At 38.8% G+C, this 20,979-nt stretch overlaps 1 protein-coding gene across 2 annotated transcripts; it reads right to left on the reverse strand.

Annotated features, from left to right (window-relative positions):
* Window positions 1–80: 80 nt before the first annotated feature.
* Window positions 81–18,654, reverse strand: inpp5ka (inositol polyphosphate-5-phosphatase Ka). 2 transcript variants are annotated; one of them, XM_058413846.1, is made up of 14 exons: window positions 18,419–18,654; window positions 17,312–17,393; window positions 13,091–13,195; window positions 12,742–12,850; window positions 11,328–11,444; window positions 10,771–10,946; window positions 9,700–9,811; window positions 9,502–9,611; window positions 9,367–9,393; window positions 7,393–7,642; window positions 2,519–2,656; window positions 1,752–1,835; window positions 1,547–1,651; window positions 81–1,421 (listed from the first exon to the last, which is right to left on the reverse strand). In XM_058413846.1, the coding sequence occupies exons 2-14, from the start codon at window positions 17,383–17,385 to the stop codon at window positions 1,341–1,343; spliced, it is 1,488 nt and encodes a 495-aa protein (XP_058269829.1). In that variant the 5' UTR covers window positions 17,386–17,393; window positions 18,419–18,654; the 3' UTR covers window positions 81–1,340. The 2 variants fall into 2 exon arrangements, with proteins under 2 accessions (XP_058269829.1, XP_058269830.1); XM_058413847.1 differs by lacking the exon at window positions 9,367–9,393 and having other exon boundaries at window positions 83–1,421; window positions 18,419–18,652.
* Between the last annotated feature and the right edge of the window lie 2,325 nt (window positions 18,655–20,979).

The raw sequence follows: 20,979 nt of genomic DNA on the forward strand, positions 1-20,979 counted from the left end.
AACAAACATCTTGTCAATGAAGGCAATGTGTTTTTATTTACTTAGCAATTAAAAAGCAATATATTATTATAGACCAAGAAATAAAATTGTGCCAAAAATAATTAATAAGCATCACGTTTTTCAGATATATTTAGAAAACAGTTTAGTCTAGACAGATAAAGAAATGTTATCATTTATGTATTTTTTTTTTTTTACATTAAACACAGATCAGGCATAACATTATGACCACCTGCCTAATATTGGTGTTGGTCCCTGTTTTGCTGACCCGTCCTGCACTGTGTATTCTGACACCTTTCTATCAGAACCAGCATTAACTTCTTCAGCAATCTGAGCAACAGTAGCTCATTTTTTGGATCGGATCACACGGACCCACGTGCATCAATGACCCTTGGCTGTCCATGACCCTGTCACCGGTTCACCACTGTTCCTTCCTTGGACCACTTTTGATAGATACTGACCACTGCAGACCAGGAACACCGCACAAGAGCTGCAGTTTTGGACATGCTCTGATCCAGTGGTCTAGCCATCACAATCTTCAAACTCGCTCAAATCCTCACACTTGTCCATTTTTCCTGCTTCTAACTAATATATCTAATATATCCCACCCACTAACAGGTGCCATGATGAGGAGATCACCAGAGTTATTCACGTCACCTCTCAGCGGTCATAATGTTATGCCTAATGGGTGTAAATTACACAGTTAAAAAAAAATCAGTGTAGTCATATATTCAAATAAACTTATATATTTATATAATGTATAGACAACACATCTTTAAAATAATGGACAAATCATACTAACATAAATAAAAAACAGGAATACGAGTAAAATAATTAAATTCTCATCAATGTAACATAGCATAAAGTGTTGTACAAACTACACACACACACACACACACACAAGGAATCAGTGCAAAGTTTTCTACATTACATTCTTCTTTTGTAAAAGATGTAAATAAACATGATGAGCTATAAAATAACACTGGCAACAGAGATTACAGTACATGAACAGAATTGAGCTGGGGGAATAAAAAGGACATAAAACACCTTAAAAATATTACAATGACCTTAAAGACATTTAAGTCCAAGATTAAAAAGTTTCTAAATTAAAGTTTTCGTTCAGAGCATGCTTTATTGACATTTTATAGGCTTATAGTTAAAATAATTAAATTAAAGGCCTGACCAATATCGCTGGGAAAAAAAAGGCAACACAGGGTAAAATAAACAAAAACCGAGATCGGATAAAAATTGCACTTGCGTCATAAACTCTTCGGGTTTTTTTTCTTCCAAAGCAGAAAGAGCATCGAATGCTGATCAGCTTTAACCGGCTTCTTCATGTGGTCCTAACTGGACAGAGTCTGGTCGTATCTGTTAACGTTCTCGAATAAAAAGCCTTCTTCAATCGCCGCTTGTGACTCGTGAACCTACAGGATAGATTATGAGGTTTCGTGAGCACAGTACTAGCAATATAATGTTTATATTTAACATTTAAAAGTAATTAATATCAGTATAAAGATTCGTTTTCATATAGAAGTGCTCATATACTCACTTTAAAAGGTTCGCTGATACCCACAATGCACTGCAGGTTACTACTGTAGTAACACAGGACACATTCACCGCCTCTGACCGGGATCTCCTCCTTGCTTACATACACCTGTAAACATCAACAAAAAAACAATAACAACTGAAGCAGATAAATTCAATTTATCTAAGCAGAAGTGATGGTAGCATGTGGCAGATCTGCAGCATGTTACCTGGATGAGCTCATTACTGAAGGCCACCTGGTCATCCTTTACCCAGGTATAGGTGATGTAGTCATAAACACTCTGGAAGCCAACCTGCAGAGAGAGAGAGAGAGAGAGAGAGAGAGAGAGAGAGAGAGAGACAGAGAGGAAGAGAGAGAGAGAGAGAGAGAGAGAGAGAGAGAGAAGGGCGGGAGAGGGAGAGAGAGAGAGACAGAGAGGGAGAGAGAGAGAAGGGCGGGAGAGGGAGAGAGAGAGAGACAGAGAGGGAGAGAGAGAGAGAGACAGAGAGGAAGAGAGAGAGAGAGAGAGAGAGAGAGAAGGGCGGGAGAGGGAGAGAGACAGAGAGAGAGAGAACGAGAGAGAAAGAGAAGAAGAGAGAGAGAGAGACAGACAGAGAGAGAGAGAGACAGAGAGGAAGAGAGAGAGAGAGAGAGAAGGGCGGGAGAGGGAGAGAGACAGAGAGAGCGAGAGAGAGATTAAGTTGTTTTCCTATTGTTAGTATTGTTATCATATTTATATATATATATTTTATACAGAACAGCAATGGGAAATGATACTCAAGGTTTCAGTATGAGTATCTAGTTAGGCCTACTAGAAAAACTCTCTGTTCGACTGAGTATGTTTGTGGGAGAGAGAGAGAGAGAGAGAGACACACACAGAGGGGGGGGGGAGATGGACAGAGGGGAAAGGGGGGAAGAGGGGGGGGGGACAGAGACAGAGAGAGAGAGAGATCATCCCTCACTCCTCTAAAAGCGAGAGCAGACCCAGATCCTGACCTTATAAAGGCCAATCCAGTCCCAGGCACTGGAAGGAAACTGCTCCAGAGGACTGTAAGTCACCACAGCGTCCATGTCTGCACTCCATTCTCCCTCAGCACTCACATGAACCAGAGGAGTCTCGTACATCTTCATCAGCTGGAGGGATACACACAACACACATCACACATCACACATCACACAACACACAACACACATCACACAACACACAACACACATCACACATCACACAACACACAACACACATCACACATCACACAACACACATCACACAACACACATCACACATCACACATCACACATCACACATCACACATCACACAACACACAACACACATCACACATCACACAACACACATCACACAACACACATCACACATCACACAACACACAACACACATCACACATCACACAACACACAACACACAACACACATCACACATCACAGAACACACATCACAGAACACACAACACACATCACACATCACACAACACACATCACACAACACACATCACACATCACACAACACACATCACACATCACACAACACACATCACACATCACACATCACACAACACACAACACACAACACACATCACACAACACACATCACACATCACACAACACACATCACACATCACACAACACACATCACACAACACACAACACACATCACACATCACACAACACACATCACACATCACACAACACACATCACACATCACACAACACACATCACACATCACACAACACACATCACACATCACACAACACACATCACACATCACACAACACACATCACACATCACACATCACACATCACACAACACACATCACACAACACACATCACACAACACACAACACACAACACACATCACACATCACACAACACACATCACACATCACACAACACACATCACACATCACACAACACACATCACACATCACACAACACACAACACACATCACACAACACACATCACACATCACACATCACACAACACACAACACACAACACACATCACACAACACACAACACACATCACACATCACACAACACACAACACACATCACACAACACACAACACACATCACACATCACACAACACACAACACACATCACACATCACACAACACACAACACACAACACACATCACACATCACACATCACACAACACACATCACACAACACACATCACACAACACACAACACACATCACACAACACACAACACACATCACACATCACACATCACACAACACACATCACACAACACACATCACACAACACACATCACACAACACACATCACACAACACACATCACACATCACACAACACACAACACACATCACACATCACACAACACACATCACACATCACACATCACACATCACACAACACACATCACACAACACACATCACACATCACACAACACACATCACACATCACACAACACACATCACACATCACACAACACACAACACACATCACACAACACACATCACACAACACACATCACACATCACACATCACACATCACACAACACACATCACACATCACACAACACACATCACACATCACACATCACACAACACACATCACACATCACACAACACACATCACACAACACACATCACACAACACACATCACACATCACACAACACACAACACACATCACACATCACACAACACACATCACACAACACACAACACACATCACACATCACACAACACACATCACACATCACACAACACACATCACACATCACACATCACACAACACACATCACACATCACACATCACACAACACACAACACACATCACACAACACACAACACACATCACACATCACACAACACACATCACACATCACACAACACACAACACACATCACACATCACACAACACAGAACACACATCACACATCACACATCACACAACACAGAACACACATCACACATCACACAACACACATCACACATCACACATCACACAACACACATCACACATCACACAACACACATCACACATCACACAACACACATCACACAACACACATCACACAACACACATCACACATCACACAACACACATCACACAACACACAACACACATCACACATCACACAACACACAACACACATCACACAACACACAACACACAACACACATCACACATCACACATCACACAACACACATCACACAACACACATCACACAACACACATCACACAACACACATCACACAACACACATCACACAACACACATCACACATCACACATCACACAACACACATCACACATCACACAACACACATCACACATCACACATCACACATCACACATCACACAACACACATCACACAACACACATCACACAACACACATCACACATCACACATCACACATCACACAACACACATCACACATCACACATCACACAACACACATCACACATCACACATCACACAACACACATCACACAACACACATCACACATCACACATCACACATCACACAACACACATCACACATCACACAACACACATCACACATCACACAACACACAACACACATCACACATCACACATCACACAACACACAACACACATCACACATCACACAACACACAACACACATCACACATCACACAACACACATCACACATCACACATCACACAACACACAACACACAACACACATCACACATCACACAACACACATCACACATCACACAACACACAACACACATCACACATCACACAACACACATCACACAACACACAACACACATCACACATCACACATCACACAACACACATCACACATCACACAACACACATCACACAACACACATCACACAACACACATCACACAACACACATCACACAACACACATCACACATCACACATCACACAACACACATCACACAACACACATCACACATCACACAACACACATCACACAACACACATCACACAACACACATCACACATCACACAACACACATCACACAACACACAACACACATCACACATCACACATCACACAACACACATCACACATCACACAACACACATCACACAACACACAACACACATCACACATCACACAACACACATCACACATCACACAACACACATCACACAACACACATCACACAACACACATCACACATCACACAACACACATCACACAACACACATCACACAACACACATCACACATCACACATCACACATCACACATCACACAACACACATCACAGAACACACAACACACATCACACATCACACAACACACATCACACATCACACATCACACAACACACATCACACATCACACAACACACATCACAGAACACACAACACACATCACACATCACACAACACACAACACACAACACACATCACACATCACACATCACACAACACACATCACAGAACACACATCACAGAACACACAACACACATCACACATCACACAACACACAACACACATCACACAACACACATCACACATCACACAACACACATCACACATCACACATCACACATCACACAACACACAACACACATCACACAACACACAACACACATCACAGAACACACAACACACAACACACATCACACAACACACATCACACATCACACAACACACAACACACACCACACAACACACATCACACAACACACATCACACAACACACATCACACATCACACAACACACAACACACAACACACATCACACATCACACATCACACAACACACATCACACATCACACATCACACAACACACATCACACAACACACATCACACAACACACAACACACATCACACATCACACATCACACAACACACATCACACATCACACAACACACAACACACATCACACAACACACAACACACAACACACATCACACATCACACATCACACAACACACAACACACAACACACAACACACATCACACATCACACATCACACAACACAGAACACACATCACACAACACACATCACACATCACACATCACACAACACACATCACACAACACACAACACACAACACACATCACACATCACACATCACACAACACACATCACACAACACACAACACACAACACACATCACATATCCGCATCCTTATATATATATTGGCACAGTGTGAAATAAAATAGATAATGCACATAACAATTTATCTCTCTATCATACACCATGTTACAAATATGATTTTTCATGTTATTTTTTTCTTAAAATGATTTACATCTATCAGAAATATTTTAAATAAATGCACTTTTGCAATCTGGATTATAATTCTTCTCTCTTACACCACATCACGTCACCCCACGTTTCCCGAGGGTATAAATATTTATAAAGATTTTTTTGCAAATCCCTTATTTGTCTGTAACCAAAGAAAAATAATTTTAAAAAAATAAATTAATTAATTTAAAAAATGGCTTTTCAGGAAATTTCTTTTTAATATTTTCTCAGTAGTCCAGTAGGTTGAATGACCAGAGAACGAGAAAAAAAAATTATTCCTGAATCGACCTTCACGTTTTCTTTGAGTTCACCTTTATTCGCAATACCATGCAAAAAAACAATGAACGTTTAAACACAAAAAGTCTCAAAATACAAATTAAAAGTAATATCATAATAAAATAATAATAATGCCGATGAATTTTCATAAATAAATAGATAAATAAATAAAAATTAAACAGCATAGAATTTTTCCTTCCGATAGTTCAAACCTGCATGTGTAATTCTGACTTTCCTGAAGGGTGCCAATACTTCTACACAGCAGTGCGGATCGTTATATAAAGATATATTGCGCTGCGATAAGATTAAAGCTGATGTGAGCCTCACCTCCAGTGTGAAGACGCCGATGACGGGTTTATGGTCACTGACGCTGTACTCCATGTTGCTGGTGTAAGTGTCCTGTACGACTCGGAGAGGAAATTCATCCGACGTCTTCTCAAGCCGCTTCTGCTCTTCATCATCATCATCATCATCAGCGTCAGCGTCGTTATGCTTTTTATCTGAATTCTGAGGTGGAGGTTTGGGGTTCATCCACCACAGGATCCGATCGCACCATGCGGGCTTGCGCTTTTTCGCGCTGCCCAGTCATGTGAGTCACGTGAGTACAGAGAAGAGAAGAGAAGAGAAGAGAAGAGAAGAGAAGAGAAGAGAAGAGAAGAGAAGAGAAGAGAAGAGAAGAGAAGAGAAGAGAAGAGAAGAGAAGAGAAGAGAAGAGATGTGAAGAGCTGCTGCTGATCTTACAGAATATTTACATCGTCCTAGTCTTTCCTAATAAAGGGCCACATTTCTACATAATCTCTGCATCTAAATCTCTTCATCTGCTGTGATATCCGATCAAATCGGCTCAGATCATTCCCTTTAGTGGCTTTTTGTTATGTCTAATTTGTATGATTTTTTATTTACGGATATTTTAACAGTAGGAATCTGAGGCTTGGCAGCAAAACACCGAGAAAAATGTGATATTTATCTTCCTGTAATGCTTTTAGGGATGCGTAATCTAACACAGCAGTTAAACCAGGTGAATCTGTTGTCGCTATGGCAACAAGTATGTAATCTCTGCTTTTACATTTGGGCAATTTTAAGGATTTCTTGATGTCTGCGCTTAGAGGGAATCCTAAAGGGGACGTACCATTAGAGCAATTTTAGACTAGATTTTTAATTTTTAACATCATCAGTATCTTCTAATACTCTCCATCAACGTACACAAGTACAGCAGATGGGTAAGGACGGGAAAAACCCTGCGACTTACTCCTAACCGTATCAAAGTGGCAGTCTCTCGCTGTTTCATCATAAAAATCTTACCTTTAATTACTAAATTGTATTAAAACAGATTATGGAAACACACACAGGAGACTAAAACGAGCACATAGTGTGTATGACCAGTTACACACAGAGATAGAGAGAGGTGAAGTGGCATTTCTGTTATAATGCAGCTAATATTTGGAGCACATGTACAAAATACTGAATTGTTTAGAACAATCTTTATAATAAAAATAAAAAATAAAAATAAATAAATAAATCAAATATGCAGTTAAATAAATCAATTAAAATACAAAATAAAATAAAATAAAATAAATGACCTTTTAAAAAGGGATAAACGGATTAATCAATTGATTTATTAAAATTAAATAAAAATAAGCAAATAAATAATATTTTAAAAGATATACTGTGTAAAAAAAAAAAAAGACAAGCTATTGAATTGTTTAGAACGGAATAAAATAAATCTTTATAACAAAATTAATTAACTATTTAAATAAATCAATTGAAATAAAAAAATAAAATAAATGACCTTTTAAAAAGAGATAAATAAATTAATCAATTGATTTATTACGAATAAATTAAATAAAAAATAAATAAATAATAAGCAAATAAATAATATCTAAAAAGATATACAGCGTAAAAACATTTTTAAAAAAGGAATAAAAAAAAGAAATTAACTTAATTAAGTACATATTAATGCTCTTGCATGGAGCCAGGCAAATCATTACAGTATGTTATTAACACTGCATTCACACTTCATCTCTTTGATTCAGGTCATACCTACTCATTTAACTTTTTCACAAGTATTAGTATAATCGTCTTAATCACAGTGAGAGTGTTAGCAGCGTAATGTCACAGTAAGGAAGAGATCACATGACGCTGTGTAACATGGCAGATTATACACTAATGTAGCTAGTTTAGTACGAGGAAACTGGATCAGTGCGCTGTGTCCACCAATCAGAGTGAAAGTGGACTTCAGAGGAGAGCGTTAGTGAAGGATAAGTATCCATGAGGAAATTTATTTAAGAATTGAACTCTTACGTAAGACCGAACCAAGCCGTCTGTAGCCTGCGAGGATAAGAGAGGACAGAACCTGAGTCACTGTAACGTGATACGGCTGTAACACCACCCGGGGGGGAAAGGGTTGTGAGTTAGGTACGCTCACGTTCCACTCACCTTGAGTCGTATTTATCGGAGTTCAAGTCGAATTTGTAGGTAGGCTGAAAATTGAGAGGTCCTTCTTCAAACTGCTGCAGTCTGGGAATCTTCTTTTTCATCATATTCAGCTGTAGAGACAAAAGGAGGATTAACAAGGCGGGTCATAAAAATGCTGAGGGTGTTTCTACGGGAACGGGGCGACGTGGCAGTGTTTACCTGGTCTTTAGTCCACAGCAGGTTGAAATTCTTGCTGTTGATGCAGTTGCGGATGAAGTGCATCCCGTGGTCTTCGATACGAAAATTCAAGTCTCCGAACCAGAAGACGAGCCTAAAAACAGAGCAGCTTTATTATATACAACTTAAAAAAAAACATAGATGGTCTGGGGCTCTGATAGCTGTCTAGACCTAGAGCTATAAAATCATATCAGTGGACATTTCATCTTATTCTACCAGGGATGCTGAGTTCTCGAATCTGATTGGTCAGAAAGTGTTGAGTAATGTCCTATAACAGCAGCTTTGCTTACTGCTCCAGCTGTAGCAGTTACTTTAATGCACTGCCAGGTGAAGTGAATAAGACTGATGATCTCCTCATCATGGCACCTGTTAGTGGGTGGGATATATTAGACAGTAAGTGAACATTTTGCCCTCAAAGTTGATGTGTTAGAAGCAGGAAAAATGGACAAGCGTAAGGATTTGAGCGAGTTTGATGAAGGGCCAGATTGTGATGGCTAGACCACTGGATCAGAGCATCTCCAAAACTGCAGCTCTTGTGGCGTGTTCCCGGTCTGCAGTGGTCAGTATCTATCAAAAGTGGTCCAAGGAAGGAACAGTGGTGAACCAACAACAGGGTCATGGGTCACTGTTGCTCAAATTGCTGAAGAAGTTAATGCTGGTTCTGATAGAAAGGTGTCAGAATTCACAGTGCAGGACGGGTCAGGGCTGTTTTGGCAGCAAAAAGGGGGACCAACACAATATTAGGCAGGTGGTCATAAAGTTATGCCTGATCGGTGTATATAATCATTAATATGGTGAAGTTCAAAGAGAATAAGTAGATGTTTAACATTTCTCTAGTGTCAGTTAATTCTGAAGAAGGAATAAGGAATAAGTGCTGTGTAAATTGCTGTTACTGGATAAATAATCAACATCTACTCTGCTTCATCACATCATCAGTTGATTATTTTCCCATGACAGCACTCCTCCATGTGTTTTACTCCTTCTGTCTATCCATGCTTTCTCGTTTCAGGCATATACGGAATAATCTTCATGTACACGTTGCTGAGCACTCACTTGTGGTCTAAAACAGACAGAGTGTTTTTGTCGTCAAAGGTCTGGGAGTTGAGGATGTGCTCAAACTCCTCCACTCTCTCAGAGGCGTTATGGATGTGCGCTGACAGGTGACAGTTGAGGAAGCAGAGAGAATGACCATACAAGGAGAAACGGATGCTGACCCCGCCTTTATTTCCCTGGGAAAACATAGTGATGGTTATAGTCATAAAATGAGAATCAGGACATTTATGGAAAATTTCTGATATGGTATGATGTAGGAGATACATGATATTGAAAGCTGTGTGTGTGTGTGTGTGTGTTTCAGTGAAGTCAGATATACTAATTTAAAAATTCTGATAATCAATTCAGGCTAAAATCTGTTCAATACAGATAAACAGATTAATGCATCCATTATTCAAGCATTGACCAACATTGTGGCCTAATATAAATAAAATATGAGAAGGTATAAAGTTTCTGAATTGCTATAGTGCCTCTTTTTAAGTGCCTTCTGTCATCTAGTGAGAAATACAGAGCAATACGCTTTCTAATACACACCGTGTTTATTTACAGGCGCTTACCCAGTATCCGTAGATCCCGGTGCGAGTGTATGTGGTCCGGATTTCTCTAATATAGGGGACGTGCTCTAACTTAGAGAAGAAGAGCAGCAGCAGACCCTGCATCCTCACAGCGGACACCTGAGGAAAGAAACACAGAGACATCATGTGTCATTCCTTCGGCTTTAAAACGCTCAGGTCCGGATCGGTGAGGTCCAGACCAGTGAGGATTTTAACAATGGTCCTTGTGGCCTTTAGACGTTCCTGTTCAGACAAGGATCCAGATTAACACCTTATTCTCAACACATGTACCTGTGCCATATTTTTGTTTATCTTACCAGCCTGACTAGATCACTCTAGCACTTGAACAACCAATCATTTCTCTTTTCTCTTCAGATCTCTGTGCCTTTAAAATATGTGACTTTGCATTTTCCAAATCTACTTAAATAAAACAATTATCTAAATCTATATGACTAATTATAAATGGTACTGGGATGAATATTATGCCTCCTGGTGGTCCAGCACCAGGATCCCGCTCTCTCATTGGCGCGGCCCGGGTTCGATTCCCGAGCAGGGAGCTAACCCAGCCACGGAAGAGTGAACTTTCAGCGCCGGTCCCAAGCCCGGATTAAATGGGAGGGTTGCGTCAGGAAGAGCATCGGGACTAAAAATCAAAACCTGTGGACCGAATGATCTGCTGTGGCGAGCCCGAACCAGGAAGTATTCTTCACTTTCTCTGATCCAACGTTCACACACACAGCACCTCTAGATGTGGGCGTGTCCAAATCGGTGACACAACAGTGTTGAACAAAGCTTCTGAAATATGGAGTAACTCGGTGTAGCAACTACGGATGGGAGTGAAGACAGGAGAGATGGTAAAGATCACACACTGCTTCTCCTTCATCTCACATGATATGATGCAGATAAACACTGCTGAATTTTATACACAAACACCAAATCTCCCTGCAGAACGTTTCATTTTAGCCTCAAGAAAACTTGGATTTGGAACGCTAGACACGCCACCCACTGATAAACATTATTACCATGGCAACCGGTGATAAAACCGCCTACTTCACAGTACAGTGACTGGAGACTTGAAGCGATAAAAGCTCGTCGCATTAACGTCACATTAGGGGTATGCAAACTCTTCTAAATCTTCTCTTCTACATCTTCCAAGCACATGACCGGATCTTATTCTACCTCTCTGACCTGTATTCCTAGTACGCTTTCTCCTGATCTCCTCCTGTTCCCTCCTCCTTTTCTTCTGTTCCTCCGTTCGTTGGATCTCAGGCTTTCTATCTTTAGCAGTTTAACTCCCTATATCGTTCTATCCATCCGTGTCAGGGTTTCTAACCTGTAACGTGTGTAAATGTGCAAGCAAATAAAGTCTGTAGAAGCTCAGTATTTGGTTATGGAGTAGAAATAAAAGAAGGCGTACTTTAATATAACCCAGAGGAGTCAACGTATTCATAAACAGGGAGCTCCAGGAATCTCCAAAAGCTAGATCTGTGACGAACTTCAGAGGTGCTGCTCTCACTTCCTGTAACCTGGGGAAGAAAAGCAAAACAGAGACAGAGGCTTAGACAAACACCTTAGTATACGAGGAATTTAGAAAATTGCAACCTCAATCCAATCTTGGTGCCGTGACCCGGACGGCTCAGGTTAACACTGTTACATATGAACTAAGAGAAACAAATAGATCGAGTGGATTCGACACTGTGTCCGTCATATTTAAATGAATTTAATCGTCATTTGAGGCTGAATATGAAAAGCCCATCAGCACCAACCCGATCACATAGAGGTCTGCTTTGTTCAGCGAATTCAGCTGCAGGAGAGACGTGATGTCTTCAGGAGGCTCCGCTGTAGCCACGTTCCAGGTGACCATGAAGAGCCTGGAGGGGAGAAGAAATATGTATAGGAAGAAATGCATTAGAAGAAAGAATTAGAATTCAATTCAGTTTATTTCTATAGCGCTTTTAACAATGGACAGAAGAGACAGAATTATGGAAACAGAAAAATATGATAATTTTTTTTTTTTATCCCTAATAAGCAAACCTGAGGGGACAGTGAGATGATAAGAAAAGAATACAGCTATTCAATTATTTATTTTTATTTATTTTTATTTTTAAAGCAATGTCACGTTTTTCAGATATATTTAGAAAACAGTTTAGTCTAGACAGATAAAGAAATGTTATCATTTATGTATTTTTTTTTTTTTTTACATTAAACACAGATCAGGCATAACATTATGACCACCTGCCTAATATTGGTGTTGGTCCCTGTTTTGCTGACCCGTCCTGCACTGTGTATTCTGACACCTTTCTATCAGAACCAGCATTACCTTCTTCAGCAATGTGAGCAACAGTAGCTCGTCTGTTGGATCGGATCACACGGGCCAGCCTTCAACGAGCCTTGGCCGTCCATGACCCTGTCGCCGCTTCACCACTGTTGATAGATACTGACCACTGCAGACTTTGAACACCCCACAAGAGCTGCAGTGTTGGAGATGCTCTGATCCAGTCACCATCACGATTTGTTCCTTCGTCAAACTCGCTTAAATCCTTACGCTTGTCCATTTTTCCTGATTCTAACATCAACTTTGAGGACAAAATGTTGACTTGCTCCCTAATATATCCCACCCACTAACAGGTGCCATGATGAGGAGATCATCAGTCTTATTCACTTCACCTGGCAGTGGTCATAATGTTATGCCAGGGTCATGGGCGGTCAAGGCTCACTGATGCACGTGGGGAGGGAAGGCTGGCCCGTGTGATCCGATCCATCAGACGAGCTACTATTGCTCACATTGCTGAAGAAGTTAATGCTGGTTCTGATAGAAAGGGGTCAGAATACACAGTGCAGAATGGGTCAGGGCTGTTCTGGCAGCAAAAGGGGGACCAACACAATATTGGTCATAATGTTATGCCTGGTTGGTGTATATCAAAGTTTGCCCTCTATAAAACGTTCGAAAGAATAAGCAGCAATTCAGTTAACCTTCGTCAAATCTTAACGCTATTTTTATAACGCATCACGTCTCGCTCTCTCAGCCCTCTGACCTGCTGTGATTAACAAAAAGCACTTTGACTAATCAGAGAAAAACACAGAGCAGGGCACGGTGTATTATTTTTAGTCTGTACATTAACAGCTTTTCCTTCGTCTAAGTCACTCAGATGCACGGCTCGGTGTCGGATAAGGAAAGACGTGCGATCTCTCCAGAATGAAACAGTCAGGTTCTTATTCAAAACCAGCTTGAAACAAATGATTCCACAGTTAGAGGAACAGGATGTTTCTGTAACTTTCAAGTCGAGAGCAAACTTCCGGTGATGTAAGAAAACAAAATAAACCTTAGACTTAAAATAAACTGTACAGTAATGTACTGCTGCTTATACTGAATGGAGTTGGTCTTGAACAAGGAGCTATTAAAGCTGTTTTATTTACGAAATACAGTCGGTAAATTCTTTTATTTATTCTTTTATTATTTCTAAATTCTCCTAGAACTCCTCCAAATTTTGCTCAGATCATCTTCAAAACATGACGTGAAAAAGATACACTATATTTCCAAAAGTTTTGGAACATCTGCCTTAACATGCACATGAATGTAATATGGAGTTGTCCCACCCTTTGCAGCTATAACAGCTTCACCTCTTCTGGGAAGGCTTTCCACGAGGTTTAGGAGTGTGTTTATGGGAATTTTTGACCATTCCTCTAGAAGAGCATTTGTAAGGTCAGGCACTGATGTTGGAGGAGAAGGTCTGGCTCACAGTCTCCGCTCTAATTCATCCCAAAGGTGTTCTATAGGGTTGAGGTCAGGACTCTGTGCAGGCCAGTCAAGTTCCTCCACACCAAACTCTCTCATCCATGTCTTTATGGACCTTGCTTTGGTCACTGGTGTGCAGTCATGTTGGAACAGGAAGGGGTCATCCCCAAACTGTTCCCACAAAGTTGGGAGCATGAAATTGTCCAAAATGTCTTGGTATGAAGCTGAAGCATTAAGAGTTCCTTTCACTGGAACTAAGGGGCCGAGCCCAACCCCTGAAAAACAACACCTGAACTCAATGATTTGGAGGGGTGTCCCAAAACTTTTGGTAATATAGCGTATTTGATAAACCAAAATGTTCACATTCATGACATCAATGAATACGGCAGCAATCACTTCAAAATGAACGTGACGTTAAATCTCCACATGGCTTTGGCGTATAATAAGCATGAAATAAGGGAACATAAGCACTTTCTGAACAGAGCCACCATCTGGTTACGAGATTTAAGCAGTCTTAAGTTCATTATAGCTCAGTATCTTTAGGTTCAGTGAAGCAAACCAAGTCGACTGATACCCAGTTTTAAATTGTGTTAATATTCTGTAAAATACAGAATCTAAAGAAACTCCTAAAGTGTTAAATGCTTACACTCTTGCTAAATAATGCTGATCTTAAAGTGCTTGAACGATGATAATTGCTGCTCGTTGCTATATCGAGGCATGACTGGATTGTTGTCATATGAAAGGAATACAGATGAATTACAGATTAATGCATGGGAGTGTAACTCCTCACATCATCACATTGATTTCCTAAAACAACTGTTTTATTGCCTACTCATGTAGCTCAGTATTACGAAGCACTGATACACGATAGGATTTAAATGTTTATTCATTAAATATCTGGGGATGAGGTAGTTTAATGGGTAAGGTGTTGGACTAATGATCAGAAGGTTGGGAGTTTGGACCCTTGAGCAAGGCCCTTAACCCTCTAATGCTCAGTTGAAAAATAAGAACGATATAATCAAGCATCATCACTCTTTCACATTGTTCTAAAGGCATCAGCAAGTGTTAAATCTGACACATGACCCTGTGGATAAATCCAGCGCACACTGACCGTGTTACACAACCGGTACAGCGTTCCCATAAACCACACTTCACTGCTCTGGACAAGAACTTAATCCACTTGTTCTGCCTGAGAACGGTAATCCCTGCAGGTCTAATCCTCCACAGCTTTCTTTTAGACCAGAATGAAAGAGTTTAGTGTTTCAGGTTTCAGATCCGGAGATGCCGATTACGGCAAAAGACGTTCATGAGACGCGATGGCGCTCAGACATGTGACACAACCATGTTCATGACGTGTTATAACTGCAGCACAATTATTTGGCTCTCAGGAACATTTCATAACTTTCATTATATTTATATATCACAAGAATTGTTATGTCCCAATAATATTAGAAATATATAACTCAGAGACATGCTGTTATAGGAAAAACATCAGCAACAGACCTGGCTCAAAATCACAGCATGTATTATTCCTCTTATTCTGCTTCAACTGATCAATGGCTGAAAGTTTTTTTTTTTATTTATTTATTTATTTATTTATTTATTTATTTATTTATTCATTCATTCATTCATCCATCCATTTCTCCAGAAATGTCCAGCACAATCACTGAATTAATACAACAATTAATTCATTTATTTATTCACACTTTAAATTTTTTTTTATTTTCAATTTTAGTATTTAACTGACTTTTATTATTTGTGGTTATTTTTACTTACTATATTTAAAATTCAATTGTTGTAGCTTTATTCTATTTTTACCCACTTAGTTTAATTCAATATTTGTATATTTTTAGATTATTATTTTCTTTATTTGTTTAATTCATTGTTTTTCTTCTTCTGCTTTTTCTTCTTCTTCTTCTACTTATTATTATTATTATTATTTATATTAAAATTTTTCATTATTGATTTATTTTATCATTTCTACTGTTTCATTTTTTTTATATTTTGGCATTTTAAATGTATGAAACATGCTACATAAACAAAATTATTAGCAGTAGTAGATGTAAAGCTGCCAACAACAACATCAATAATAATAATAATAATAATAATAATAATAATAATAATAATAATAATAACAATAAGCACTTAAGAACTATTTTTTAACTAAATATATATATTATTGAGACCTACAGGAATGTGGTTTTTAGTTTTGCATCCCTTTAAAAAAAAAGAAAAGAAAAGATAGATGAACCTGAACGTGTCGATGTTGAGCCTCTTCTGCTCCAGACTGAGAGAGTTCAGTGCTATTAATGTTTCCTGCTCCATCGCTTCACCTGAAAACACCCAAATACTGATTAATAATAATAATAATAATAATAATAATAATAATAACAAAGTTACTGATAAAAATAGAATAATACCCTGATAAGGATAGCAATTTGGACAACTTTTATAAACAGCAACACATTCAACGGTGTAAACAAACAAATAAATAAATAAATAAAATTACTAATAAAACTACAATAATACATTGATAAGGATAGCAATTTGGACAACTTTGATAAACAGCAATACATTCAACGGTGTTATAAATAAAATAAAATAAAATAAAATAAAATAAAACCCTGATAAGGATAGCAATTTGGACAACTTTGATAAACAGCAATACATTCAACGGTGTTATAAATAAAATAAAATAAAACCCTGATAAGGATAGCAATTTGGACAACTTTGATAAACAGCAATACATTAAAGGGCAATAAAAATAAATAAATAAATAAATAAATAAATAAATAAATAAATAAATAAATAAATAAAAAAAAATTATTTCTACTAGTACTACTATCAAAATAATAATAATAATAATAATAATAATAATAATAATAATAATAATAATAATAGAATAATACCCTGATAAGGATAGCAATTTGGACAACTTTGATAAACATCAATACATTCAACGGAGATTAAATAAATAAATAAATAAATAAATAAATAAATAAATTAAAAAAAAGAGGTTTTATGTGTTATATAGTACATATGTAAAGATGTAAATAGTCTCTTTCCGGTCATTTTACTAGCTTAAGACTTCTGCAAACAGGTGCAAGACCCATAACACTGCATTATATCGAACAGAAAACATTTAACTCAAAAATATTTATTAGTTTATACAGAAGTGGAATTTATGATCTAATGTTGAATCTAATGATCTGAATCTGAAGTGTTTATCCTGAACTGAGAACAGGATGCGGTAATGACACTACAACAAACACTGAACTGCTAGCATCTTAACCAGACACCTAGCAACTAAATTAAAGTAAAAATAATAGTTATTATATATTTACACACAAATAATTACCATAAAGTGGAGAATAATCCCGTATCCAGTCCCTCCACCAGTCTGTAGGGTCTTTACTGTACTGGTTTAGGACTGTAGTAAACTATTTTAACCGCACCGCCCACTTCCTCACTGTTTACAACCGGACGCTTAACGGCTCACTCCTAAATCGCGCACTGATCCCTACACACATGCCCTACATAGTAAGGACAACGTGACGGATTCTACAGCCTAGCTAGTGCACTGGATTTGCTAAAGTGATGCATTTAGTATTCAGTCTGCGGTTACGCTCATAGTGGAAAGAGTGAAACGTTTTCATAAAACATGGCCGCCTGATTTCAAAATAAGAGTAAGCAAGATAAAGGTCGTCAATATATATTAAATATAATATAATATAAAATTATTTAAATAATTACATGGCAAACTAGCATTTCGAGGCACATTTAATGATCAGTGGATGACAGTATTTATTTATTTGTTTGTTTGTTTTTATTTGTTTGTTTGTTTTATTTATTTTATTCATTTATTTTATTTATTTATTTATCGAATTAGGACAAGGTGATAACCCGCAAAGTCTCCATGAACATCCAGAGCAATAACTTAATTAATGCATAAATTATTCATTCATTTATTTATTTATGCTTTTAAAAAATCTTTTTTTTTTCAATTTTAGCATTTAACTGGCTTTTGTTATGTGTGTCTTTTTCTTACTTCCATATAATTATTTAAAATAAGAAAAGTACAGAGCACAGTGTACAGATTATACTGTAGGGTCATATATATATATATCTTGTTCTCCCTCTTGTACCTTACATTGAATTGTACCGCTCGTTCTCATTTATAACAAGCAATGATTTCTGCATTTTTTGTTGCATTTTATGCCAGAGAAACTTCTTTGTACGCTTCAAATCATGAGGCAAAACATTTCTTTCTGATTCAGAGTGTTTCTGCACATCAGCGGGGATGTGTAGCCACAATGGGATTTGTCTTACAAAAGTGTTTGATCAATTTCCTGCACATGTTGCTGGTTTTTACATTCCTTGTGGTGCAGACCAGAGGTCAAAATGATAACCAGCGTTGCCAGGTCTCAGCAAAATTCCCAACCCAAATCCTCTGGCACAGACACCTGAAATGAACCCAAAATATTCAGCTAATGGAAAAGTTCTAAGTTTCTCAGGACTTGCTTAGAGTAACATTACATTCACAGACAGATTCACACTGGTATTGGTGTCTGTTTTGTTATCCTCCTGTGTGATGTACTAGGATGAACATTAAAGGTGGAATAGTTAATTTTTAAATTCTGTGTTAGCCAATTAACCTGAAATAATGTGTGGAACATGATCGAAAATATTGGGATAAGCCATGGCCTGAGAGCAAGTGTATAATATAGCAAGAAAAAACCTGCTTTAAAAATCAGCCGTTCAGTCTGGAAAGCATATTTATGTCTGTTTGTCTTTGTAAAGAAAAAAAACATTGCTTGACCTGCCCTGAAATTCACTCTGAGACAAAATGTGTGTGTTTATAGTGTTTAACGTCTGAATGGTCTATCGCTTAGCTAATGATGCTGACATGCCAGGCTAATAGTGGTGCTTAAAGCTGACAAGAGCTTATTACACAGAAAAATGCACAGTAACTCGCCAAATTCTTTGTATTTACAGTCAAACAAGCTACACTTTGGAGCTGCTGAATGTACACCGATCAGACATAACATTATGACCGCATGCCTGATATTGTGCTGCTCCCCCTTTTGCTGCCAAAACAGCCCTGACCCATCGAGGCATGGACTCCACTAGATCCCTGAAGGTGTGCTGTGGGATCTGGCACCAAGATGTTAGCAGGAGATCCTTTAAGTCCTGTAAGTTGCAAGTTGGGGCCTCCATGGATCGGACTTGTTTGTCCAACGTGATTGGATTGAGATCTGGGGAATTTGGAGGTCGAGTCAACACCTCAAACTGGTTGTTGTGGTCATCAAACCATTCCTGAACCATTTCTGCTTTGTGGCACGTTGCATTATCCTGCTGAAAGAGATCACAGCCATCAGGGAATACCGTTTCTATGAAAGGGTGAACATGGTCTGTAACAATGCTTAGGTAGGTGATACGTGTCAAAGTAACATCCACATGGATGGCAGAATCCCAGCAGAACATTGCCCAAAGCATAACCCTGCCTTCACCAGCTTGCCTTCTTCCCATAGTGCATCTTGGTGCCATGTGTTCCCCAGGTAAGCGACACACACGTACCCGGTCATCCACGTGATATAAAAGAAAATGTGATTCATCAGACCAGGCCACCTTCTTCCATTGCTCCGTGTCCAGTTCTGATGCTCACGTGCCCATTGTTGGTGCTTTTGGCAGTGCACAGGGGTCAGCATGGGCACCCTGACTGGTCATCACTTCACCAGTGTCAGTGGTCATAATGTTATGCCTGATCAGTGTATAAGTTGTATTGAAAACAATGCCTTATGTCATGATATCAGGCCTTAATGCTAACTCTAGTAGGAATCAAAACATGTTTTGGGGGCGGAGCTTTACGTACATTCTTGGGACTGAGGCTATAAAGGTATAAAGGCTGGTTCAGAATCC

The sequence above is a fragment of the Hemibagrus wyckioides genome, linkage group LG17 (assembly GCF_019097595.1).
Source record: "Hemibagrus wyckioides isolate EC202008001 linkage group LG17, SWU_Hwy_1.0, whole genome shotgun sequence".
NCBI lineage: Eukaryota > Metazoa > Chordata > Actinopteri > Siluriformes > Bagridae > Hemibagrus > Hemibagrus wyckioides.